Raw genomic sequence first — 23,413 nt, forward strand, 5'->3', positions numbered from 1 at the left:
CATGATATATCTTCAGGTCTGAGATACCTATTTGTCCCTTCCTAGGGCCAAGGGGCAGCTGTTTTCTGCCTACCATAGCACTCCTATTTTTTTGAGAGAGGGTTTCTCTATTGTAGCCTTGGCTATCCTGGAACTTACTACATAGACCAGGCTGGCCTCGAACTCACAGAGATCTGTTGCCTCCGTCTTACAAGTCCTAGGATTAAAGGCATATACCACCACCCCATGAGCCCGCCTATTAGTATAATTCAACTATCATTTGATCTCCAAGATGACTGCTGAGCACCCAGCAGACACCCTCCTCCCCCCACCCCCACCCCCCACCCCCCACCCAACCCCACCCCCGCCATTGTGCAATGTCATCTTAACATCAGAGCACTCACCACCTGCTATCTGAACATCTACTGTCTCTGTCCTGGGAATAAACTCCTCGGAACCAGGGACATCAGACCTCCCTTCTGAGGTACAGCAGCTGCCCAGGGAAGATCGGCTGCTTAATTAAACTGAGGCGAGAAACAGCAAACACAGTGCCAGGCCAGAGCTGTGAGAGGAAGGCTGTAAAGGTGATGGGTTTAAGAAAGAAACTTCCTAAATAAATACCTCCCAGAGAATATCCTGAACCCCAAAAGAAACTCAAGAGCTATCTTGACCGGGGGACCCCTAAACTGTAAATCATTGTTAACTCATGAGGCATACATCAAGCTTTACACGGCTCAAAAGCAGGCAGCCGTCGGAACGAGCATACGCCAATCTCAAACGAGTCCTGGGCGACTCTTGCCTGGAATAGACGGTACAGCTAAAAGATGACTGGCCATTTGGTTCCTGAAAATTAAAGACAGAACAGCAAGAACAGACTTTGGCTGTCATAGCCCGATCTGCCTGTCTATTCTGTTCATGGAGGACATAGCAGTCGCAATCCTCTTGAGGTTCAGAACGAAGTTAAATCAAAGCTAATTAATCTGCCAGAGATTCATGCCATAATTCTACAGATTTAAAAAAAAGTCCTACTAGGTAATCGGATGTGTAGGCCAAGTGCGGTGGTACATATGGATTTAAATGGATTTATGGGCAGGTGTGGCAAGTTAGAGCTCAGCCTGGACTACATGGAAAGACTCCCGTATCAAAAAAGAAAAGAAAGAAAGAATGCAGGTAGGAGGGGTGGCAGGCAGGGAGGGAGGGAGGGAAGAAGGAAGGGTCTGGAATCATTAACTACTAAGCCGCTGCTTCCACATCTGAATCAAACAAAATCATCCTCAATTAAACATCTGAAATTCTATCCTTTATAGATTACACTGACTTAACTAGGTAGAAGGCAGTCTAACTTAATCAAATGTTCACTGGAAACAAAATCAGCAGGATCCCTTTTGTAAGACTAATACGGTATAAATTAAATTTCTCAGCCGTCTGTTTCTCTGGTAGAAGAATGTTTACCACGCCATACCTCGTCTTTTATTTATGCACTCACACGTACATACATGTTTAAGTGTTTGTGCTCTCGCTGGTGTCTCGGTTCTGCTAGCTTTTCTTTGAGCCTTTACCACTCTGTTTGCCTTACTCTAGTTTGAGTTGTTTTTTTTTTTAATTGAGAACACTGAGTGCCATTAATAAAGATCTTTTAAGAATTCAATCCCTCCTTCTCCATACACCTGATAAACACACACACACACACACACACACACACACACACACAGTGTGTGTGTGTGTGTGTGTGTGTGTGTGTGTGTGTGTGTGAGAGAGAGAGAGAGAGAGAGAGAGAGAGAGAGAGAGAGAGAGACCTGCAGAAGACACACCGTTGCCTATACTAATGACAGGCTGAAAAGGGAGAACAGAACAAGGCAGAAGCCCACTCTAGGGCAATCGAAGCCTTTCACACACTTTGACAACGTCCTGTCAAAACCAACACAGCCTACGAAGAAACTCCATCAATCAAATCAGCTCTGCTTCTCCCAGGAGCTACATGAGGAAAGCATGAAGCCCACTTGGCAGCTCCCTCACAGCGATTCCCAGGGTCCTTTCACACACGTCAGCTCCCGAACTCCCATGATGTACTGTAAGACCTCTCAAGAGAGATGAGACCCTCTCCAAACAGGGAGCATTTCAGAAAAACACCGTCTGTTCCGATTTTGTTAAGCATGGCTTATGCACTACAGAGAAACACGTTTTACTACGAGCGTCATTATATGTAATAACAGAAATGAAGGTCCAAAGTCGTCCCACCACAGAGAGCCGTCCCCCAAGTCCTCACATGCCACACCTGTCCTTTTACACGTCGCACTACCCGCTCGTTGCACACAAGAGCTGCTCAAGCAGCACCTCGTAGCTGCCAGCGCATCAGAAATATCACGTGTGTGACACACCTTGTCATCCCATAAATTTCTAAGCTAACCAACTGCCCCCACCTCTTGGTAAAGCCACTTTTGAAAGGTAAACTGTGCTTTAAGTGGAAGAAGTTGGGGGAGGGAATTCCAAGAATGATGATAGCGGGGAGACACCGTTTGGAATGTGGGCGGGTACCTGTTTCTGGAAGCTCTACCCTCTGCCTGGTCTGCACACAGGATTAGGGGGAGAGATCTTCCTCCTAAACCAGCTCAGAGGTTTACCCAGCAGTAATGGGTGGTGATAACCAATCTCAGGACGTTTATAAACAAGGTACTAGTAACGTGTGAGAGGAAGAAAATGGAAGTCATTCCTAGACAGTGGGGGAAAGGGTCAAGGAGGAAAAAAAGTCAGAGATGTGGGTGATAAGACATGGGTAATAGGACTTACCCAGGAGCATGGAGGGGAGAGCAAGCAGGTGGTCAGGCAGGGAGGCAGCATACAAGCACTGGAGACAATGCTGGCAGGAGCAGAGGAGCCCTGCAGCCATGCACCAGGAACTTGGGTCTGGGTGACTTGCACCCTCTCACTGCCAGGAAGAGTAACTAAGGGTCGTACATCCTGAAGGGCTTGCAAGGTATCACGTAAGAGTTGAGGCTTTCAACCCGCGGATCCTGGCCCGCAGCAACTCTCTGCTCCCAGACCCTGTGGGAAAGAGACCTCACCGCCTGGTCAGGTGGGCACTCCTAAGGCTGCAGAGCGGAAGAGATCACCAACACTGCCCACCCCTGCCCACATCCCTGGCCCAAGAGGAAACTGTATAAGGCCTCTGGGCTCCCGTGGGGGAGGGCCCAGGAGCGGCAGGACACCTGCCTGAGACACCGCCGGAACCTGAAGGAAACAGACCGGATAAACAGTTCTCTGCCCCCAAATCCCGTGGGAGGGAGAGCTAAACCCTCAGAGAGGCAGACACGCCTGGGAAACCAGAAGAGACTGCACTCTGCATGCACATCTCGGACGCCAGAGGAAAACACCAAAGGCCATCTGGAACCCTGGTGCACTGAAGCTCCCGGAAGGGGCGGCGCAGGTATTCCTGGTTGCTGCCGCCACAGAGAGCCCGTGGGCAGCACCCCGCAAGCGAACTTGAGCCTTGGGACCACAGGTAAGACCAACCTTTCTGCTGCAAGAAAGCTGCCTGGTGAACTCAAGACACAGGCCCACAGGAACAGCTGAAGACCTGTAGAGAGGAAAACTACACGCCCGAAAGCAGAACACTCTGTCCCCATAACTGACTGAAAGAGAGGAAAACAGCTCTACAGCACTCCTGACACACAGGCTTATAGGACAGTCTAGCCACTGTCAGAAATAGCAGAACAAACTAACACTAGAGATAATCTGATGGCGAGAGGCAAGCGCAGGAACCCAAGCAACAGAAACCAAGACTACATGGCATCATCGGAGCCCAATTCTCCCACAAAAACAAACATGGAATATCCAAACACACCAGAAAAGCAAGATCTAGTTTCAAAATCATATTTGATCATGATGCTTGAGGACTTCAAGAAAGACATGAAGAACTCCCTTAGGGAAACACAGGAAAACATTAATAAACAAGTAGAAGCCTACAGAGAGGAATCGCAAAAATCCCTGAAAGAATCGCAAAAATCCCTGAAAGAATTCCAGGAAAACACAATCAAACAGTTGAAGGAACTAAAAATGGAAATAGAAGCAATCAAGAAAGAACACATGGAAACAACCCTGGATATAGAAAACCAAAAGAAGAGACAAGGAGCTGTAGATACAAGCCTCACGAACAGAATACAAGAGATGGAAGACAGAATCTCAGTAGCAGAAGATTCCATAGAAATCATTGACTCAACTGTCAAAGATAATGTAAAGCGGAAAAAGCTACTGGTCCAAAACATACAGGAAATCCAGGACTCAATGAGAAGATCAAACCTAAGGATAATAGGTATAGAAGAGAGTGAAGACTCCCAGCTCAAAGGACCAGTAAATATCTTCAACAAAATCATAGAAGAAAACTTCCCTAACCTAAAAAAAGAGATACGCATAGGCATACAAGAAGCCTACTGACCTCCAAATAGATTGGACCAGAAAAGAAACACCTCCCGTCACATAATTGTCAAAACACCAAACGCACAAAATAAAGAAAGAATATTAAAAGCAGTAAGGGAAAAAGGTCAAGTAACATACAAAGGGAGACCTATCAGAATCACACCAGACTTCTCGCCAGAAACTATGAAGGCCAGAAGATCCTGGACTGATGTCGTACAGACCCTAAGAGAACACAAATGCCAGCCCAGGTTACTGTATCCTGCAAAACTCTCAATTAACATTGATGGAGAAACCAAGATATTCCATGACAAAACCAAATTTACACAATATCTTTCTACAAATCCAGCACTACAAAGGATAATAAATGGTAAAGCCCAACATAAGGAGGCAAGCTATACCCTAGAAGAAGCAAGAAACTAATCGTCTTGGCAACAAAAGAAAGAGAATGAAAGCACACAAACATAACCTCACATCCAAATATGAATATAACGGGAAGCAATAATCACTATTCCTTAATATCTCTCAACATCAATGGCCTCAACTTCCCAATAAAAAGACATAGATTAACAAACTGGATACGCAACGAGGACCCTGCATTCTGCTGCCTACAGGAAACACACCTCAGAGACAAAGACAGACATTACCTCAGAGTGAAAGGCTGGAAAACAATTTTCCAAGCAAATGGTCAGAAGAAGCAAGCTGGAGTAGCCATTCTAATATCAAATAAAATCAATTTTCAACTAAAAGTCATCAAAAAAGATAAGGAAGGACACTTCATATTCATCAAAGGAAAAATCCACCAAGATGAACTCTCAATCCTAAATATCTATGCCCCAAATACAAGGGCACCTACATATGTAAAAGAAACCTTACTAAAGCTCAAAACACACATTGCACCTCACACAATAATAGTGGGAGATTTCAACACCCCACTCTCATCAATGGACAGATCATGGAAACAGAAATTAAACAGAGATGTAGACAGACTAAGAGAAGTCATGAGCCAAATGGACTTAATGGATATTTAGAGAACATTCTATCCTAAAGCAAAAGGATATACCTTCTTCTCAGCTCCTCATGGTACTTTCTCCAAAATTGACCATATAATTGGTCAAAAAACGGGCCTCAACAGGTACAGAAACATAGAAATAATCCCATGCGTGCTATCAGACCACCACGGCCTAAAACTGGTCTTCAATAACAATCAAGGAAGAATGCCCACATATACTTGGAAATTGAACAATGCTCTACTCAATGATAACTGGTCAAGGAAGAAATAAAGAAAGAAATTAAAAACTTTTTAGAATTTAATGAAAATGAAGGTACAACATACCCAAACTTATGGGACACAATGAAAGCTGTGCTAAGAGGATAACTCATAGCGCTGAGTGCCTGCAGAAAGAAACAGGAAAGAGCATATGTCAGCAGCTTGACAGCACACCTAAAAGCTCTAGAACAAAAAGAAGCAAATACACCCAGGAGGAGTAGAAGGCAGGAAATAATCAAACTCAGAGCTGAAATCAACCAAGTAGAAACAAAAAGGACCATAGAAAGAATCAACAGAACCAAAAGTTGGTTCTTTGAGAAAATCAACAAGATAGATAAACCCTTAGCCAGACTAACGAGAGGACACAGAGAGTGCGTCCAAATTAACAAAATCAGAAATGAAAAGGGAGACATAACTACAGATTCAGAGGAAATTCAAAAAATCATCAGATCTTACTATAAAAACCTATATTCAACAAAACTTGAAAATCTTCAGGAAATGGACAATTTCCTAGACAGATACCAGGTATCGAAGTTAAATCAGGAACAGATAAACCAGTTAAACAACCCCATAACTCCTAAGGAAATAGAAGCAGTCATTAAAGGTCTCCCAACCAAAAAGAGCCCAGGTCCAGACGGGTTTAGTGCAGAATTCAATCAAACCTTCATAGAAGACCTCATACCAATATTATCCAAACTATTCCACAAAATTGAAACAGATGGATCACTACCGAATACCTTCTACGAAGCCACAATTACTCTTATACCTAAACCACACAAAGACACAACAAAGAAAGAGAACTTCAGACCAATTTCCCTTATGAATATCGATGCAAAAGTACTCAACAAAATTCTGGCAAACCGAATCCAAGAGCACATCAAAACAATCATCCACCATGACCAGGTAGGCTTCATCCCAGGCATGCAGGGATGGTTTAATATACGGAAAACCATCAACGTGATCCATTATATAAACAAACTGAAAGAACAAAACCACATGATCATTTCATTAGACGCTGAGAAAGCATTTGACAAAATTCAACACCCCTTCATGATAAAAGTCCTGGAAAGAATAGGAATTCAAGGCCCATACCTGAACATAGTAAAAGCCATATACAGCAAACCAGTTGCTAACATTAAACTAAATAGAGAGAAACTTGAAGCAATCCCACTAAAATCAGGGACTAGACAAGGCTGCCCACTCTCTCCCTACTTATTCAATATAGTTCTTGAAGTTCTAGCCAGAGCAATCAGACAACAAAAGGAGGTCAAGGGTATACAGACCGGAAAAGAAGAAGTCAAAATATCACTATTTGCAGATGATATGATAGTATATTTAAGTGATCCCAAAAGTTCCACCAGAGAACTACTAAAGCTGATAAACAACTTCAGCAAAGTGGCTGGGTATAAAATTAACTCAAATAAATCAGTTGCCTTCCTCTATACAAAAGAGAAACAAGCCGAGAAAGAAATTAGGGAAACGACACCCTTCATAATACACCCAAATAATATAAAGTACCTCGGTGTGACTTTAACCAAGCAAGTAAAAGATCTGTACAATAAGAACTTCAAGACACTGAAGAAGGAAATTGAAGAAGACCTCAGAAGATGGAAAGATCTCCCATGCTCATGGATTGGCAGGATTAATATAGTAAAAATGGCCATTTTACCAAAAGCGATCTACAGATTCAATGCAATCCCCATCAAAATACCAATCCAATTCTTCAAAGAGTTAGACAGAACAATTTGCAAATTCATCTGGAATAACAAAAAACCCAGGATAGCTAAAGCTATCCTCAACAATAAAAGGACTTCAGGGGGAATCACTATCCCTGAACTCAAGCAGTATTACAGAGCAATAGTGATAAAAACTGCATGGTATTGGTACAGAGACAGACAGATAGACCAATGGAATAGAATTGAAGACCCAGAAATGAACCCACACACCTATGGTCACTTGATTTTTGACAAAGGAGCCAAAACCATCCAATGGAAAAAAGATAGCATTTTCAGCAAATGGTGCTGGTTCAACTGGAGGTCAACATGTAGAAGAATGCAGATCGATCCATGCTTATCACCCTGTACAAAGCTTAAGTCCAAGTGGATCAAGGACCTCCACATCAAACCAGACACACTCAAACTAATAGAAGAAAAACTAGGGAAGCATCTGGAACACATGGGCACTGGAAAAAATTTCCTGAACAAAACACCAATGGCTTACGCTCTAAGATCAAGAATCGACAAATGGGATCTCATAAAACTGCAAAGCTTCTGTAAGGCAAAGGACATTGTGGTTAGGACAAAACGGCAACCAACAGATTGGGAAAAGATCTTTACCAATCCTACAACAGATAGAGGCCTTATATCCAAAATATACAAAGAACTCAAGAAGTTAGACCGCAGGGAAACAAATAACCCTATTAAAAAATGGGGCTCAGAGCTAAACAAAGAATTCACAGCTGAGGAATGCCGAATGGCTGAGAAACACCTCTTTATTTAAAGATGTTCAACATCTTTAGTCATAAGGGAAATGCAAATCAAAACAACCCTGAGATTTCACCTCACACCAGTGAGAATGGCTAAGATCAAAAACTCAGGGGACAGCAGATGCTGGCGAGGATGCGGAGAAAGAGGAACACTCCTCCATTGTTGGTGGGGTTGCAAACTGGTACAACCATTCTGGAAATCAGTCTGGAGGATCCTCAGAAAATTGGACATTGAACTACCTGAGGATCCAGCTATACCTCTCTTGGGCATATACCCAAAAGATGCCCCAACATATAAAAAAGACACGTGCTCCACTATGTTCATTGCAGCCTTATTTATAATAGCCAGAAGCTGGAAAGAACCCAGATGCCCTTCAACAGAGGAATGGATACAGAAAATGTGGTACATCTACACAATGGAATATTACTCAGCTATCAAAAACAACGGCTTTATGAAATTCGTAGGCAAATGGTTGGAACTGGAAAACATCATCCTGAGTGAGCTAACCCAATCACAGAAAGACATACATGGTATGCACTCATTGATAAGTGGCTATTAGCCCAAATGCTTGAATTACCCTAGATGCCTAGAACAAATGAAACTCAAGACGGATGATCAAAACGTGAATGCTTCACTCCTTCTTTAAAAGGGGAACAAGAATACCCTTGGCAGGGAATAGAGAGGCAAAGATTAAAACAGAGACTGAAGGAACACCCATTCAGAGCCTGCCCCACATGTGGCCCATACATATACAGCCACCCAATTAGACAAGATGGATGAAGCAAAGAAGTGCAGACCGACAGGAGCCGGATGTAGATCACTCCTGAGAAACACAGCCAGAATACAGCAAATACAGAGGCGAATGCCAGCAGCAAACCACTGAACTGAGAATAGGTCCCCCGTTGAAGGAATCAGAGAAAGAACTGGAAGAGCTTGAAGGGGCTCGAGACCCCATATGTACAACAATGCCAAGCAACCAGAGCTTCCAGGGACTAAGCCACTACCTAAAGACTATACATGGACTGACCCTGGACTCTGACCTCATAGGTAGCAATGAATATCCTAGTAAGAGCACCAGTGGAAGGGGAAGCCCTGGGTCCTGCTAAGACTGAACCCCCAGTGAACTAGACTGATGGGGGGAGGGCGGCAATGGGGGGAGGGTTGGGAGGGGAACACCCATAAGGAAGGGGAGGGGGGAGGGGGATGTTTGCCCGGATACCGGGAAAGGGAATAACACTCGAAATGTATATAAGAAATACTCAAGTTAATAAAAAAAAAAAAGAGTTGAGGCTTTCTCTTTGGGAATCCTATTAAAGACTTTTAAGCCACGATGAGACACCATGAAAGTTGGGTTTCTGAGAGAAAACCACAACGAAGATTGGGAAAATGTCAGGATTAAAGACAGGAAGTCCAGTCAAAATGTCTATGGGAATGCAAACGAATCTACTAGCATCTCAAGATTTTTATTATATGTGTGCATGCATGGTCTATGTTCAGACACTGGAGCCACGGATCCCATGTAGAGGTCGGAAAACAACTGTGCAGAGTTGAGTCTCTCCACTCACCTTTTTGTGGGTTCCAGGGGTTGAACCTGGTTGCCAAGCTTCTGCAGCCAGCACCTTCACCCGCTGAACCTTCCTACCAGCCTCCAAATAGCATGTAACACACAGGGGAAGAGAAATGGTTGAGAGGCTAACAGCTCTGCTCATACCAACTGTCCAGGCTTAATTTTTAATGATAGCCCTTTTCCCTCTCAGGAGCACCCGGTTTAGATGGAAGTCTTACGAAACTAATTATGGGCATTTCTAATTGCCTAGTTAATCTCTAATATGTGTAATGTCTGACTCACAACGTGGCCCAGAGAAGTACAGCTCACCACCTTTCCTGGGAACTCAGAATATTCTGGCGGAAGTCTTTTCTTGGGGAATAAAATTCCAGACCTTTCCTAAACCATTGGAAGCCAGCTCATTGATGACCTAGAGGATGTTGTTTCGCTTGCAAAAAAGCACGGGCTGGAAGATGCCATGGTGATAATATAGCAGAAACGCTCTGCTGGAACCTGATTTTCGTGTGACTTAAAGAAGACCGCCCTGAGCAGAGCAATAAATAAGACTCCCTTGCGTTCCACCAGTGAGATTCAGAGGTCGATTTACTGTTGCTGCAAAACACAGCCCACTGGGTTTGATTTAAACAATCGTATACTATCAAAACCTTCGCTCACTGATGTAAAAGAGGCAACTATGAGGGCTTGCCGGGGCTGGAGAGATGGCCGAACAGCTAGAGCACACACTCTTCTTGCAGAGGACCTGAGTTCAGTTTGTAGCACCCATGTGGACATCTCACAGTCACAGCATCCAGGGGCTTGCATACTCATGTATACGCGCCTACATATAGATATACACAGACACATAATTACAAAACATTAGATATACACAGACACATAATTACAAAAAGACCCTTTAATACTAGTATAATACTTTAATTAATTATATGAAAATTATACTTGCGTTCAACAATTAGGGCTTTTAAGTTCTCAAGGAAATAGTTTGAATTTTCAATGTACATATCTACAATATTTTAAGGATAAATATTTTTATTGATAAAAATGTAAGTGAGCCCAGCATGGTAGCACATAACTGTAATCTTAGAACTCAGAAGACAGAGACAGGAGGATCAGGTGTTTGAGGCTAGCCTCAGCTACAGTACATTGGAGGATAGCCCGACTTATCTCAATAAATCAATCTGTAGCTACAGAGAAGAAAGTTTTTTGGAGAAAGTGAAAGAAAAATACAAATTTAAGGACAGAAGTGATAAAGGAAAGAAAGAAGACAAAGTGCAGTATAATTATTAAATTTAAATTCAATGAGCCACTGAGAGTGATAAGACAGACATTACAATATCAATATTTATAGTAAGCCAAGATTTGCAGCTACCAAAGTCATGATGATATATCCTCGAAGCAGATGCAAGGTAAATATTTTTTTAAGTAGATGAAAATAAAAAAACATTGCTCTCAGAAACATGGGAGAGCAGAGAAGACCTCAGGGGAAAGACAAAGAAGTTTTCATTTCAAAGGCACATTTGTGGCACTGAAAGGCTATCTGAGCGGTGAGGAAGACCTGACATGTGCGCTCGATACACAATTTAAGCCACCAGCCTTGCCATTTAGAGAGGTGTTTTCCGTGTTCACTGCCATCCCGTGAGGCTGGTACTGTCACTGTATGACTGCAGAACATGAAGCAGAAGTTCAGAAAGGCTCACCCAGTGCCACACAGCTCTCCTGGGGGCTGGGGGGGGGGGCGCAGAACGTAGTTTAAAGCCAGACCCCCTCAACCTTGAGTCTAATGTCTTTGCACCCGGCAGTGTCTCTCAAGATACCTGGGCTGGAGACACTAATTAGGAGCAGAAATTATCACTCTTTAGACAACAATTTATCTACGGAGCAGATGGCACTGCCCAGGAAGAACACATATTTATCCTCGGAAAATGAGAGCTTGTCGGCATTACATAGCCTCGTGAGGATGCCCCTGTCATTCCCGGAAGGGGAAACAATTCTTCCTGTGGTTTTCCTCCCCAGGCTCCCCTCATCTGCTGTCCTCACTCTCCCTGGACCACTGCACTCCATATATGCCACAGTCAAAGGGGCCACTGATGGATTTTCCTGCTTCATGTTCGTCCTCTGCTCCCCTACCGGGTACCTAAAGATGCCACAGACACAGGCAGGTCCACGGGCAGGAAGTGTGGAAAGCTTTCCTTCTTTGCAACATCGTCAGGCAGTCTAGGTACTTTCTAAAATACAGAGCAGATGAGACCTCGTATATGTTGCAGAATACAGCATCTAGATGCAAAGTGTGCAGAGAAGGGAGCTTGTCTGCCCACGCTCAGTGGAGAAGGTTACCTTCAACACCAGAACATCTGGAGGGAGCACTGTATGCGTGGACCTCTGCAGAGTTAGGACACGGGGAATCAAGGATAAAACCCCGATGAGTAGCCATATTTGGTGCTGACAATAGAGCTCAGTGGTAAGTGCTTGTCTATTAAATATGAAGCCCATGTAAAAACACAGAACCAAACAAACAAACAAACAAACAACAAAACCAAACAAACAAAAGACCAAACTCAGTGTCTCATGAAATAGGCAGAGGAAAAGTGAAGATAAAGAATAACCAGAAAAAAATAAAGTCTGAAAATAAAAAAAAAAATAAAAAAAAACGAGAAGTCAGGGCTGTCACTATAATGAAGTAAGATTTCAAGAAAGAGTAAGCCACAGTCGTGAACGCGGCAGAAAGGCGGGTTCTTTGTAAAGGCAAAGCGTGCCTCTGGCAGCCTCTGTACAAAAGACATAAAGAGCAAAGATGAACAACGGGAAGCTATAAGAAAAGGAGGAACCCATGAGACCTCTGCTGGGAAAGCAAGAGTAAAGAAGGAGCTTAGAGCTACCCCAGAGGGAGAGGTGACGCCACTCAGGACAGAGGCACTGGGACTCTGCGCTGTGACAGAAGAGGGACAGTGGTCTCTGTGAAGGGAGTGATCCAGGAACAAGACGTTCGTTCCAACTGTTCTGGTGAAGTCGAGGGCTGGCTCACTGAAGGAAGAGGACACCCATGTGTCACTGTTACCCATGTGCGGGATCTTTCCCCTTCTGTGACTTCCTGAAGTCAGAGGATGGCAGGTCTAGAAGCATGAGTGTCAGAGACAGTTCCAATTCTGTCTTCTGAGAAAAGTTCCAAGAGTCTGAGACTTCCGTCTCTGAAAGAGCAATTAGGGGAGCCTCAACTCTAATACTGAGAGACAGCATGGTTATAACTGCTACTGCAGGGGCCAGGACTGGCTGGGACACCCCATTGTACCCTTACTATTGATCCAATGTCATCATACGCTTCTTCAAAATTTCCCAAGGATTTATAAGAATCTAGACCCTTTGTGACTTTCTCTCCTCTTTCCTTCAGACCGTTCACTTCCTCCTACTTGATAAAAGACAATGAGCACTGCTTTCCCTCACTCTAGTTCCCACAAGAGAGGCCACTTACATGCCTTATGCCTTCTAATCTATGGAGATCGTTCATGAAAATCTGCTTGGTCCCATGGCACTCATAAGAGCTGAGGGCAGAGGCATTTTACTTTCAATACAGAACAGGTTCCTACTATGGTTTGAACACAGCTAATTACCGCCCAAGTGCTCGTGTGTTGAAAGCTTGCTCCTTGGTATGGCAATATTTGGAACTTTTAGTATAGTATAGAACCTTTAATAGTGGTGAATAGTTAGATCACTGAAGGAGCTGCCCCAGGAGGAAGTGATGTATTTAGCTCTTTGGAGAAAGCTGCTATGAATGAACAATCATGGTCTCTTGTAATCTGTCCCACTTCTCTTGCCACGTAATCTCCCCTTCCCACAGACGTATCCCTGCTGCCGGTGTGCCAACGTCCATGAGGTCCTCATGCCTTCGAACTCCTGAACTAAGCTAGATATACCTCTTTTCTTTACTCATTACCCAGCGTCGGGTGTTCCGTTATAGTAAAACAAAACAGCATCATTCAGATATTAAGGGCTAAAGAAGCAACATCAGCATTTTTTTTAAGGAAGAAACATGGGACTCTCCTTAGGAAGAGATTCAAAGATATTTGTGACTCCTGACCGCAGCTATCCATTCTACCGCATTATACTCCATTTATAACTGTCTCTGAAACCCTCAAAGGTGGCCTGGTTCCTTCCGTCCTCTGATTAGTCTCAACATCTTAATGTTTAAAATCAAGACAACTGTGCTAAATTCTAACACTAGTGGCCAACAGGTCTCCCCATCCCTCTCTCACAGCAAGAAACCCAAGCTCTGCAAAGCAGCAACATTGCTTGCCCATCAGGGACACACATCCAGCAGCATGAACTATAAAGGAACCCTGCTCGTACGCCATAGAGGGTACAAGGTATCACCACTCAAGGAGCTTAGCAGTGCTGCAGGCTTCTTCTGCCTGATGTGAAAACCCACACTATAAAGTCCTGCACTTCTAAGCAAGCAGAATGAGATTCTCCTCCACAAATCCACCAGGATTGCTTTCCTGCTGCTGCAACAAATTGCCAACGACGTGACAGCTTAAAACAATGGGAATGTATCTGCTTGTAATTCTGGGGGCTTTAGGTTCAAAACGAAATCTTCCCAGGATAAAATAAAAACGCAGGCAGGATGAGTTCCTCCCAGAAGCTCTCTGGGGAAGCAGCCATTTCCTTGCCTTCTCTCCAGCTTCGAGAGGCCACCTGCGTTCCCTGACTAAAGGACCTCATCCAGCAATGTACCACTCCGGCCTCTGTTTCCATCAGATGTATCTTCCCTCTGACTTTCCAGCTTTTCTCTCCCACACATGAGGACACTGCACTTGAATCATCTTCCGACAGATAAGGTCTGTGTAATTTTAGCAAGTCACTTTTTCCCGGGCAAGGTCTGACATCAATCAGGAAACTGTACTTGTCTCCACTAGGAAAATATTACTAATAAAATATGAATGCAATTCGAGGTACCTTCCAAAGCCTCGAGTTTACTCATTCTGTATACATTTACAGTTCTACAAGAGTGACCCGTGGTCTATACGGGACAGAGCTCAGTGGATCTCTGACTATGTAGCCTTGTAGAATACAGTTCTCTGTGCAGATCTACCAAAATCCCAAATGTTTACTTCTGTTTTATTTAATGGAATAGATTGTGAAGCTAGCTTTTAAAGAAATCACATTTCACTATTAGCACCCCACTTCCCTGCCTCTTCTCACCATAAGGAATTCCTAGGGCCACATTCTGTACTGAGTTCATCCCCAAATGGTCATGGGAAGCCAGCAGACCTAAAGGAAGAGGAAGAACCCTTCATTTCATACAGCTGCACAGGACAGAAATAAATGGCCAGTGTCTTAGTTAGGGTTTTGCCGCTGTGAACAGACACCATGACCAGGCACCTCTTATAAGGACAACATTTAATTGGGGCTGGCTCACAGGTTCAGTCCATTATCATCAAGATGGGAGCGTGGCAGCATCCAGGCAGGCCTGGTGCTGGAGAAGGAGATGAGAGTTCTGGCGTCTTGATCAAAAGGCAGTCAGGAAAAGACTGACTCTGCCACACTGGGCAGAGCTTCAAAGCCCACCCCACAGGGTCATACTTCTTCCAACAAGGCCACACCTCCTAACAGCACCACTCCCTGTGGGCCAAGCATATTCAAGCACCACAGCATCCTGGCATTTCTAAGACAAGCCCCTGAGCACTTTTGCATAAACTATCTATCTGAGGTTAAAATCTTTCTTAGACTAAATCAACAATTCTTTGTTCTTCAAAGTCTGTCACCTCCCAAGTCAGCAGTGTGGCAAGCTTCATAGCAGACAGGACCGTCTCCTGAATTAACCAGTGGACAGGAAAGGTAGACTGTCCCTACTCCACCATACTGAAGAATGGAAACTTATACTCATTTCCTTTTAACAGCCCGAGACACCCTCAAAGCTGCGGTAGGAGGCAGGACACACACACACATATTCTCCTTCCTCAGTTCCTTTCTTAAAAGGCAATCGTGGCTGTCCTTTCCAGAGAATCCTTCCTCCTGACACAGTGAGTCGACGAAACAGCACATACAGAAAGAGCCTCGCTACAAACTGGGGGCAACAGTGGAGGTCACATGAGCCACCTGCAAAAGGAATTCTGTGCAAAGAAGTGGTGAAGCCAGCATCTCTACAGACTTTTGTGAGACAAAAAAAAAAAAAAAGTACAAAGAAATTACCACGGAAAAGTGAGAGTCAAGTTTCCAGTGTCGTTTTTCAGTTCCAAAAACCCAAACACCTAAAATCACACCCAGAAAGGCGAGAGAGAGAGAGAGAGAGAGAGAGAGAGAGAGAGAGAGAGAGAGAGAGAGGAGAGAGAGAGAAATTTATAACCAATTTTAAGGCGAGCTCTCGTTGTACTCACTGTCTGATGGCTTCTGTCGCAGTATCGCAGACCAAAATAATCTATCTCCACGAGGTTTACGTGACGGAAAACATGGTCAAGGACAACGGAACCTTTGGTTGACTTCTGCAAAATAATCCACAGATTGCTTTTTAACAAGGTGTCGAGTCTTTCTCCATGGGACACAATCAAATTCTCATCTCTTATGAGCTGCCCTCTCAGGGGAACAACCTTGTTAGACCACACTGCTCTCTCTGGGTTTTCCCTTAGTCACAAAGACAGATGTGCTAAAATGACAGTATATTAAAGAAACAGCCTTTGACAATCGCCTTAAACTTTAGAAGCATTAAATTAACGCAAACACCTCCTACTACAGGATTATAAATTATCTCCAGGATGAAGTGAGTCTTCACTTTTTAATTTTATATGTATAGGTGTTTTGTCTGCATGTACGTCTGTGTGCCATGTGCATGCCTAATGGCAACAGGAACCGGTGAGAAGGCACCAGATCTCCTGGAATTCTAGATGGTTGTGAGCAACTTGCCATGTGAATGCTGGGAATTGAACTTGGCCGCTCTGGAAGACCAGCCAGTGCTCTTAACCACGGAGCCATCTTTCTATCCCCCAAATGACTCTTTAAAGATAGGTAACCCTCTACGTAAAGAACATTCAATAATTTATTAATCATTACAGAAGCTTAAAATTCCCACCATTCTGTCAGTTGGAAAGTGACTTCTGAAATGGTGGCAGGCACACACTGAAGAAACCCAGAGACAAACCAGCTGCCACGTGGTGGCAGGAACACATGAAAGACACACGGCACACCAGCTGTCATGTGATGGTGGACCGGCTGAAGACACCCACAGGCAGGTGTGTGTTCAAAAGACCCCAGAGGCACCAATGATGAACAAGTGCGTGGTGGAGAGATGGGAGAGAAAGAGAAGGCAACCGTGTGTACACTCTGAAGAGGGGCAGAAGTGGAGACATGAGGGTGGTGAGGACCAGCCTGTTGTGAGTATCCTCCACTGACACCTGAGACAGCTGTGGTGAAGTCCCAACCCATGCTACTGCTGAGGGCCACGTTTGAGTCTGAGGCCCTGCAGTATCAGGGGTCTGGATCGATGTCTGTGGCCCATGCTACCTCAAAGGCCACCCAGATGTCCCTGGTCTGGGCTGCTTCCTAGAGTCATCTCAGTGTCTGAAGGCCATGCAGAATTGGCCTTAAATCTCACGTTGTAGCACTCAGGAGAGTGGGTCCTGCACTTCCCCTGGGCAGCACAGTAAACCAGGCCCTGGTGTTGTGGATGTGGGTGAGCCTATCCGAAGGTATTAGCATGAGAGATCCAGCCCCACACCTCGCCCGGCAGAGCGGGAGAGCTGACACCCAGAGCAGGAGAATGGGAGAGCTGACTCTTCCCTTGCTGGTTGCACCACTTGAGAGAGTCCCCTCCCTCACCTGCGCTCGGTACAATTGGCCCTGGAGGTGTAGACATGGAAGAGCCATGGTATGGGCATGGGGGAGAGACATGCCCTCCCCTTGCTGCTGCCTGCAGTAGGCAGGAGAGCCAGCCTGGACTACTCATGTGGTTAGTTTGGGAAGACTGGTCCTGGTGTCATAGGTCCTCTCACCTGCTGCAGCACTCAGGAGAATGGTCCTGCATCTCACCTGAGCAACAGAGCTGGCCCTGGTGGCTTAGGCATGGGAGAACTGGCCTGAGAGTGTCACAGTGGCAGAGCTCTCCCTGTGTCTAGCCAGGGCAGTGCTGGAGAGCTGTTCTTGTGGCATGGATACTAACCCTGATGGTGTGAACACAGGACAGCCAGTCTGCCTCTTGCCAGCTGTTATAAGCAGGAGAGCCGACCCTGCCCCTCACCTGCGCAAAACACAGGAGAGCTGGCCCTGCCCCTCACCTGGGCAAAACACAGGAGAGCTGGCCCTTCCTCTCACCTAGGCATAGCAAGAGAACTGGCCCTGCCCCTCACCTGCGCAAAGCAGGAGAGCCAGCCTCCAATGGCCTGTGACTGGAAAGCTGTTGGGCTAAACAACACAGCCACCACCCAGGCTCAGTTCCAGGGCTTTGAGTTGGTCCACCCCAACATCTACCCCATCTGTGAACTGCTGGAGTACATGAAAGGATCCCACAGATCCAAAGCTGCAGTATTTCCATGACTCTGGACAACAACAGGATATTCAAGAGAGGTCCCAGTGTGAAAACCCAGGGTTGATAGTTTAGCAGAAGCAGAGACCTCTGGCCATATCAATGTTCATTGCAATGAACATTTGCAAGTAAAGAGGTGTGCACAAAAGGGTGGGACACACCCCAGCTTCCACAGCAAGATTTATTTAGTGTTATTTTCTTTGTTATTTATTTACTTATTTTTGTTTTCTTTGGTGGGGAGGTTGCAAGGGCAAAGGACACATATGGAGGGACAGAGAGGTGAGTGGGATTGGGGCACATGATGTGAAAAACCACAAAGAATCAATAAAAAGTTTTAAAAAAGAAAAAAGTGATTTCTACACACACCACTACTCTCCTAAGTATATAGAATAGGAAACCTATAAAATTAAATAGCCAAAGCTTTTATATTTTTAACCTTCAAATCATAAATCCATAGATTAAAGCTGCTAAATAACCCCCATCAGGATATTTGACTTGATCTCTTACGCATGAGCACAGGCAGACAGAAAATATTTCTCTGGCTTGTATTTTAAGCACTGACACCTATATGAATATGCTACTGTCTTCTCTCGCTCCCAAGACACAGGCATAGCACAAGCATTCAGGCTGGATTCAGGCTTCTTACTATGTTATATATTTAAAAAATTTATAAATACAAGAAACGTGTAGTGAGCAGGCAGTAATCCAGGCTAGTATTAACAATGGTCTGTCTATCTGGTTTGCACCAGCTCAGAGTCAGAGCTTCCCTTTCTGTGGCCCTATCATGGGCAGGTAATGATTAGGCAGTGAAAGAAATCCCAAGTTCACTCGGTATATCCTAGGGCTTTTGTTCAATTGTAGCTTCTCTCAGACAATGACCACTAGGCGCTCAATTGAATCAAGTAGACTATAGATACCATAGGGCTTTTAGAAAATAGATTATGATATGAACAAAATTACACACTTGGAAAAGAGAGTCTGGAGCTGCTTGTATTACAAATGATGATTATGTTCCCCCAAAACCTGCTTGCACCGCTGTGTCTACACGTAGCTCCCGTTGGTTCTGATTGGTAAATAAAGATGACAACAGCCAATAGCTGGTGAGGTCAGAGGCGGGATAGTAGGATTTCCTGGGCTTGGGGCAGAGAGGAAGGAGGAGAAACACCAGGCCTGAGAAGAGTGCAGGACAGAGAGGCAGGGCCACCTTGTGAAGGAGCCAGGAGAGCACAGCCCAGAGGGCAGCCCAACTGGGTCTGCAGCAGCCAAGACAGAACGTAGAATTTAGTAAGCACTAACACGGAATTATTCGTGGGAGACGGATTCTACCAGCAATGGAGGTTAGGCAGTGGCCCCACTATAGCTGTTTAAGGCAAATTAAAACATAAAGGCTGTGGTGTGTGTGTGTGTGTGTGTGTGTGTGTGTGTGTGTGTGTGTGTGTGTGTGTCTGTCTGTCTGTCTGTCTGTCTTTCTGGAACATAAACCATTGAGGTGAAGCCCGCATTGGGATTTAATTAATAATTAATTCTATAATAGTCCTTTTTTACAAAGCTCTAAATTGCACTAGTTAACTGAATTGCTCCCCTTCCCCTTCAGGTTTCACTAAACTGTTTGCCTGAAGCCATCTAACTCTCCCTGGCCTTACTACTGAGCAGCTCCTGCTGGAACAGTGGCACATCCAGCAAACGTCTCTTGGTGCCTACGTCCCCGTGTATTTCTTTGCAACACACATCTGGAAATGAAATCACTCAATGGAAGAGTATCATACTTAAAGCTGGAGTTGGTACTGCCACGACGACCGACCATTCCGTGAAAGTGCATGTTCCCTCATCCTGGCCAACGCTTGGGCTGGGTTGGGGCAGGGGCAGCGGGATATGGCAAAGGGGAACTGTTTTTGTTGATATTTCCTTGACTCCATTAAAAATAAGCCTTCTTTCATGTACTTACCAGACAAGTGCATTTCCTAGCATGGGGGCTAGGTAGTCTTTAACCAGTGTATGAGCCAACCCTTTGGTACTTTAAATACATACACAGTTGTATTTAGTGTATTAACTCTTCACTCCATCTGGAAATTATTTTTTGTGCTTGGAATAGGGCCTAACTTTGTTTCCAAATGGACAAAAACTGTACTATTGTTTACTCAAAAGTCACGATTCCTTTTAGGGTTTGAAATACCTTCATCATCTCCTAAAGTCCACAGATACTCAAGGAACAATAGGTCCAGTATCTTAAGGAATTTAATATATTTTGCTTGATATCCAAAATATCCTTCAAAATTGTGTTTAACAGGTCTTAGATATTTTTCTTGATGAGAAGTTTAGACTCATCTTGCAAACTTAGTTTAAAACTTAATTCTGGGGCTGGGCACAGTGGCATACCCTTGATTCCCAGCACTAAGTATGTAGAGACAGACAGATCTTTATGAGTTCAAGGCCAGTCTGATCTACAAAGCAAGTTCCAGGCCAGCCGGGGCTATGTAAAGAGTCATTGTCTCAAAACACCAAAGAAATCAATAATGTTAAGAATTTGTGATTAAATCGACAGACCAGGGGACTAGTGGGGTGGAAGTGACACAGTTTACTAGGTAAAATCAAGATGGTTTTCTTTTACATGCATTGTGCTGGCTAGTTCTTATGTCGACTTGACACAAGCTAGCGTCATCTAAGAAGAGGAAGCTTCAGCTGAGAAAATGCCTCTATAAAATCTGGCAGCAGGAGACCCTAGAAGATATTTGTTTTAATAGTGATTGATGGGAGAAGGCCCAGCTCATGGTGGGTGGTGCCATCCCTGGGCCAGTTGCCCTGGGGTCTATAAAGGAGCAAACTGAGAAAGCCAGGTCAGGCAAGACAAAAAGCAACACCCCTCCCTCCATGGCCTCTGCATAAGTTCCTGCCTTCAGGTTCCTGATCTATTTGAGTTCCTGTCCTGTCTTCCTTCAATGATGGAGTTCGAAACACAAGCCGAATGAACCCTTTCCTCTCCAATTTGTTTTTGGTCATGGTGTCTCATCACAGCAACAGTAACCCTAGCTAGGATAGGGTATGCCTCAAAGCAGTTCACACACACACACACACACACACACACACACACATAGACATACACAGACAGATACACACACAGATACACACACAAAGACACACACACACACACACACATAGACATACACAGACAGATACACACACAGATACACACACAAAGACACACAGACACACACACACACACACATAGACATACACAGACAGATACACACACAGATACACACACAAAGACACACAGACACGGACACACACACACACATAGACATACACAGACAGATACACACACAGATACACACACAGATACACACACAAAGACACACAGACACAGACACACAGACACAGACACACAGACACACACACACACACACACACACACACACCCCAGTGATTTAAACCCAGCCATCAATGCATGACGTGGCTTTCGGCCAAGGACTTCAACTGTGATGAGGTGACACTGCAAGGACTTAGAATCGCTCAGTCAGGGGTGTCCAGTAGTAGAGGCATCTAGTTGTGGGCCCAACTGCAACAGGAAGCAATGGCCGACTCCTAAGCCAGGTTTCCATTACTCCTGAGTTCTCAGGGGTGGCCAAGTACCTGCCCTTCCCTTGTCCTGTAGAAGCAGTAAAGCTTGGCCCAAGAGACGGGACAGTGTTCCAAGTAAACCCCGAGTGAAAGTATAAAAGGGCTCATCATAAACACAAACTATTGTACTAATGTTAAGCGTTCCTGTGTTTAGTGTTCCAGGAGGGTTTTTAATGCTTATTCTGGCTTACATCACTGTGAAAAGAATTGGTTGGGAAAATACTATTTATCTCATAGGCCCCACAACATCAGCCTGATGGGAGACCCAGGCTTTGCCTGGCCTCATGCAGACACCCACAGCAACTAAGCGTGGACTCCTCCGTCCATCACCACCTCCTTCCTATGATTTGGGCAATGATGTTCACCTACAAAGAAATAGTCCTGGCCAAGTGAGACCATATCCCTTTACCTTCTCAGGGATATGGAGTATGTCCAAACATCTTCTCTGATATTTCAAAGTGTTTATGGCAAGCGAATGTAAAACTAATCTTCCGTCCTTTTCTCTTCTCTCCTTCGGTCTTTCTTATGTTCAGGCATAGAACACAGGATGAATAAGGAAACCAGGCACAGCTCCAAGCTCCAAGTAGTCTCTCCCCAAACACGCCAATGAGAAGGTGATTCATTAAAAGAAAAGGAGGAAAGGAGTTTGCAGGAAACACTGGAGACTTCTACACACACACACACACACACACACACACACACACACACACACACACATGTCAAGATTTTTCCTATGAAAATTACTTCAGTATTCCCACACCCTCTAGAAATGCTAGGCACTTTTCATACATATAATCTACTTACAGAGCGTAACATGACCTAACATGTTTAGTCATGAAGGGCGTGTGCAAAAGCAAGCTTGGAAAACCGCCTCAGAGCTTGAGGTGGTAACTCATGCCTGCAGTCACAGCCCTCCCTCAGGAGGCTTAGGCAGGCAGACTGCCATGAGTTCGAAGGCAGCCTGGGGTACAAAATGAGACCCTGCCCCAGGAAAAGCAAAGGCAGCGAGGGAGCCGCCTCAATGTGGAAATTATTAAAATCTCCTGTATAAGAGAATGACGCCATCTTTTAAACTCATTGCCCAACTATATGGAGTGTCAACTCTGTGACAGCTTTGCACTTACGGAGGCTCTGGTTCTGAAAACATTTAGGATTCTTTTCCTTCAACTCATTTTGTTATCCTCCTGAGAGAACCCACAAGGAGAGCGTCCACTGTTAGGCAGTGAATCCCATCTGATCTGAGGAAGAACATGACTCCCTCTGCAGTATTCTATGCAGAAAGGTTGAGTGTACACGTGCCCTAAGGACACAGCCAAAACAGCAATAAAACCACGGCTCCATCCTCCTTTCCTTTGTGGTCCAAAGAAACCATCTCCAGTAAGGAAATTAAAACACAGGGCTGGGGCTACAGCTCAGGGATAGCATGTCTGCTTAGGACCCTCTCTTTGCTGTCCGTTCCCACAAGTCTATCTTCCTCAGTCTCACACAGCCCAGGCCAGCCTTGAACTTGATATGTTGATTTAAAATGACTTAAAAATTCTGACCCCCAGGGTGTGAGGGTGGGACGGGGTGGCATGGGG

General features: G+C 44.7%; 1 protein-coding gene across 4 annotated transcripts in view; it reads right to left on the reverse strand.

Moving 5' to 3' along the window:
• The window catches only part of Epb41l4a (erythrocyte membrane protein band 4.1 like 4A), a 210,830-nt gene that overhangs the window by 106,395 nt on the left and 81,022 nt on the right, over nt 1–23,413 (reverse strand). For all 4 annotated transcript variants that reach the window (XM_063277376.1, XM_006254584.5, XM_006254583.5 and 1 more), the window contains one exon: nt 16,078–16,182. In XM_063277376.1, the coding sequence (XP_063133446.1) occupies nt 16,078–16,182 (105 nt within the window). The remainder of the gene's footprint in view (nt 1–16,077; nt 16,183–23,413) is intronic.

The sequence above is a fragment of the Rattus norvegicus genome, chromosome 18 (genome assembly GCF_036323735.1).
Source record: "Rattus norvegicus strain BN/NHsdMcwi chromosome 18, GRCr8, whole genome shotgun sequence".
NCBI classification, from domain to species: Eukaryota; Metazoa; Chordata; class Mammalia; order Rodentia; family Muridae; genus Rattus; species Rattus norvegicus.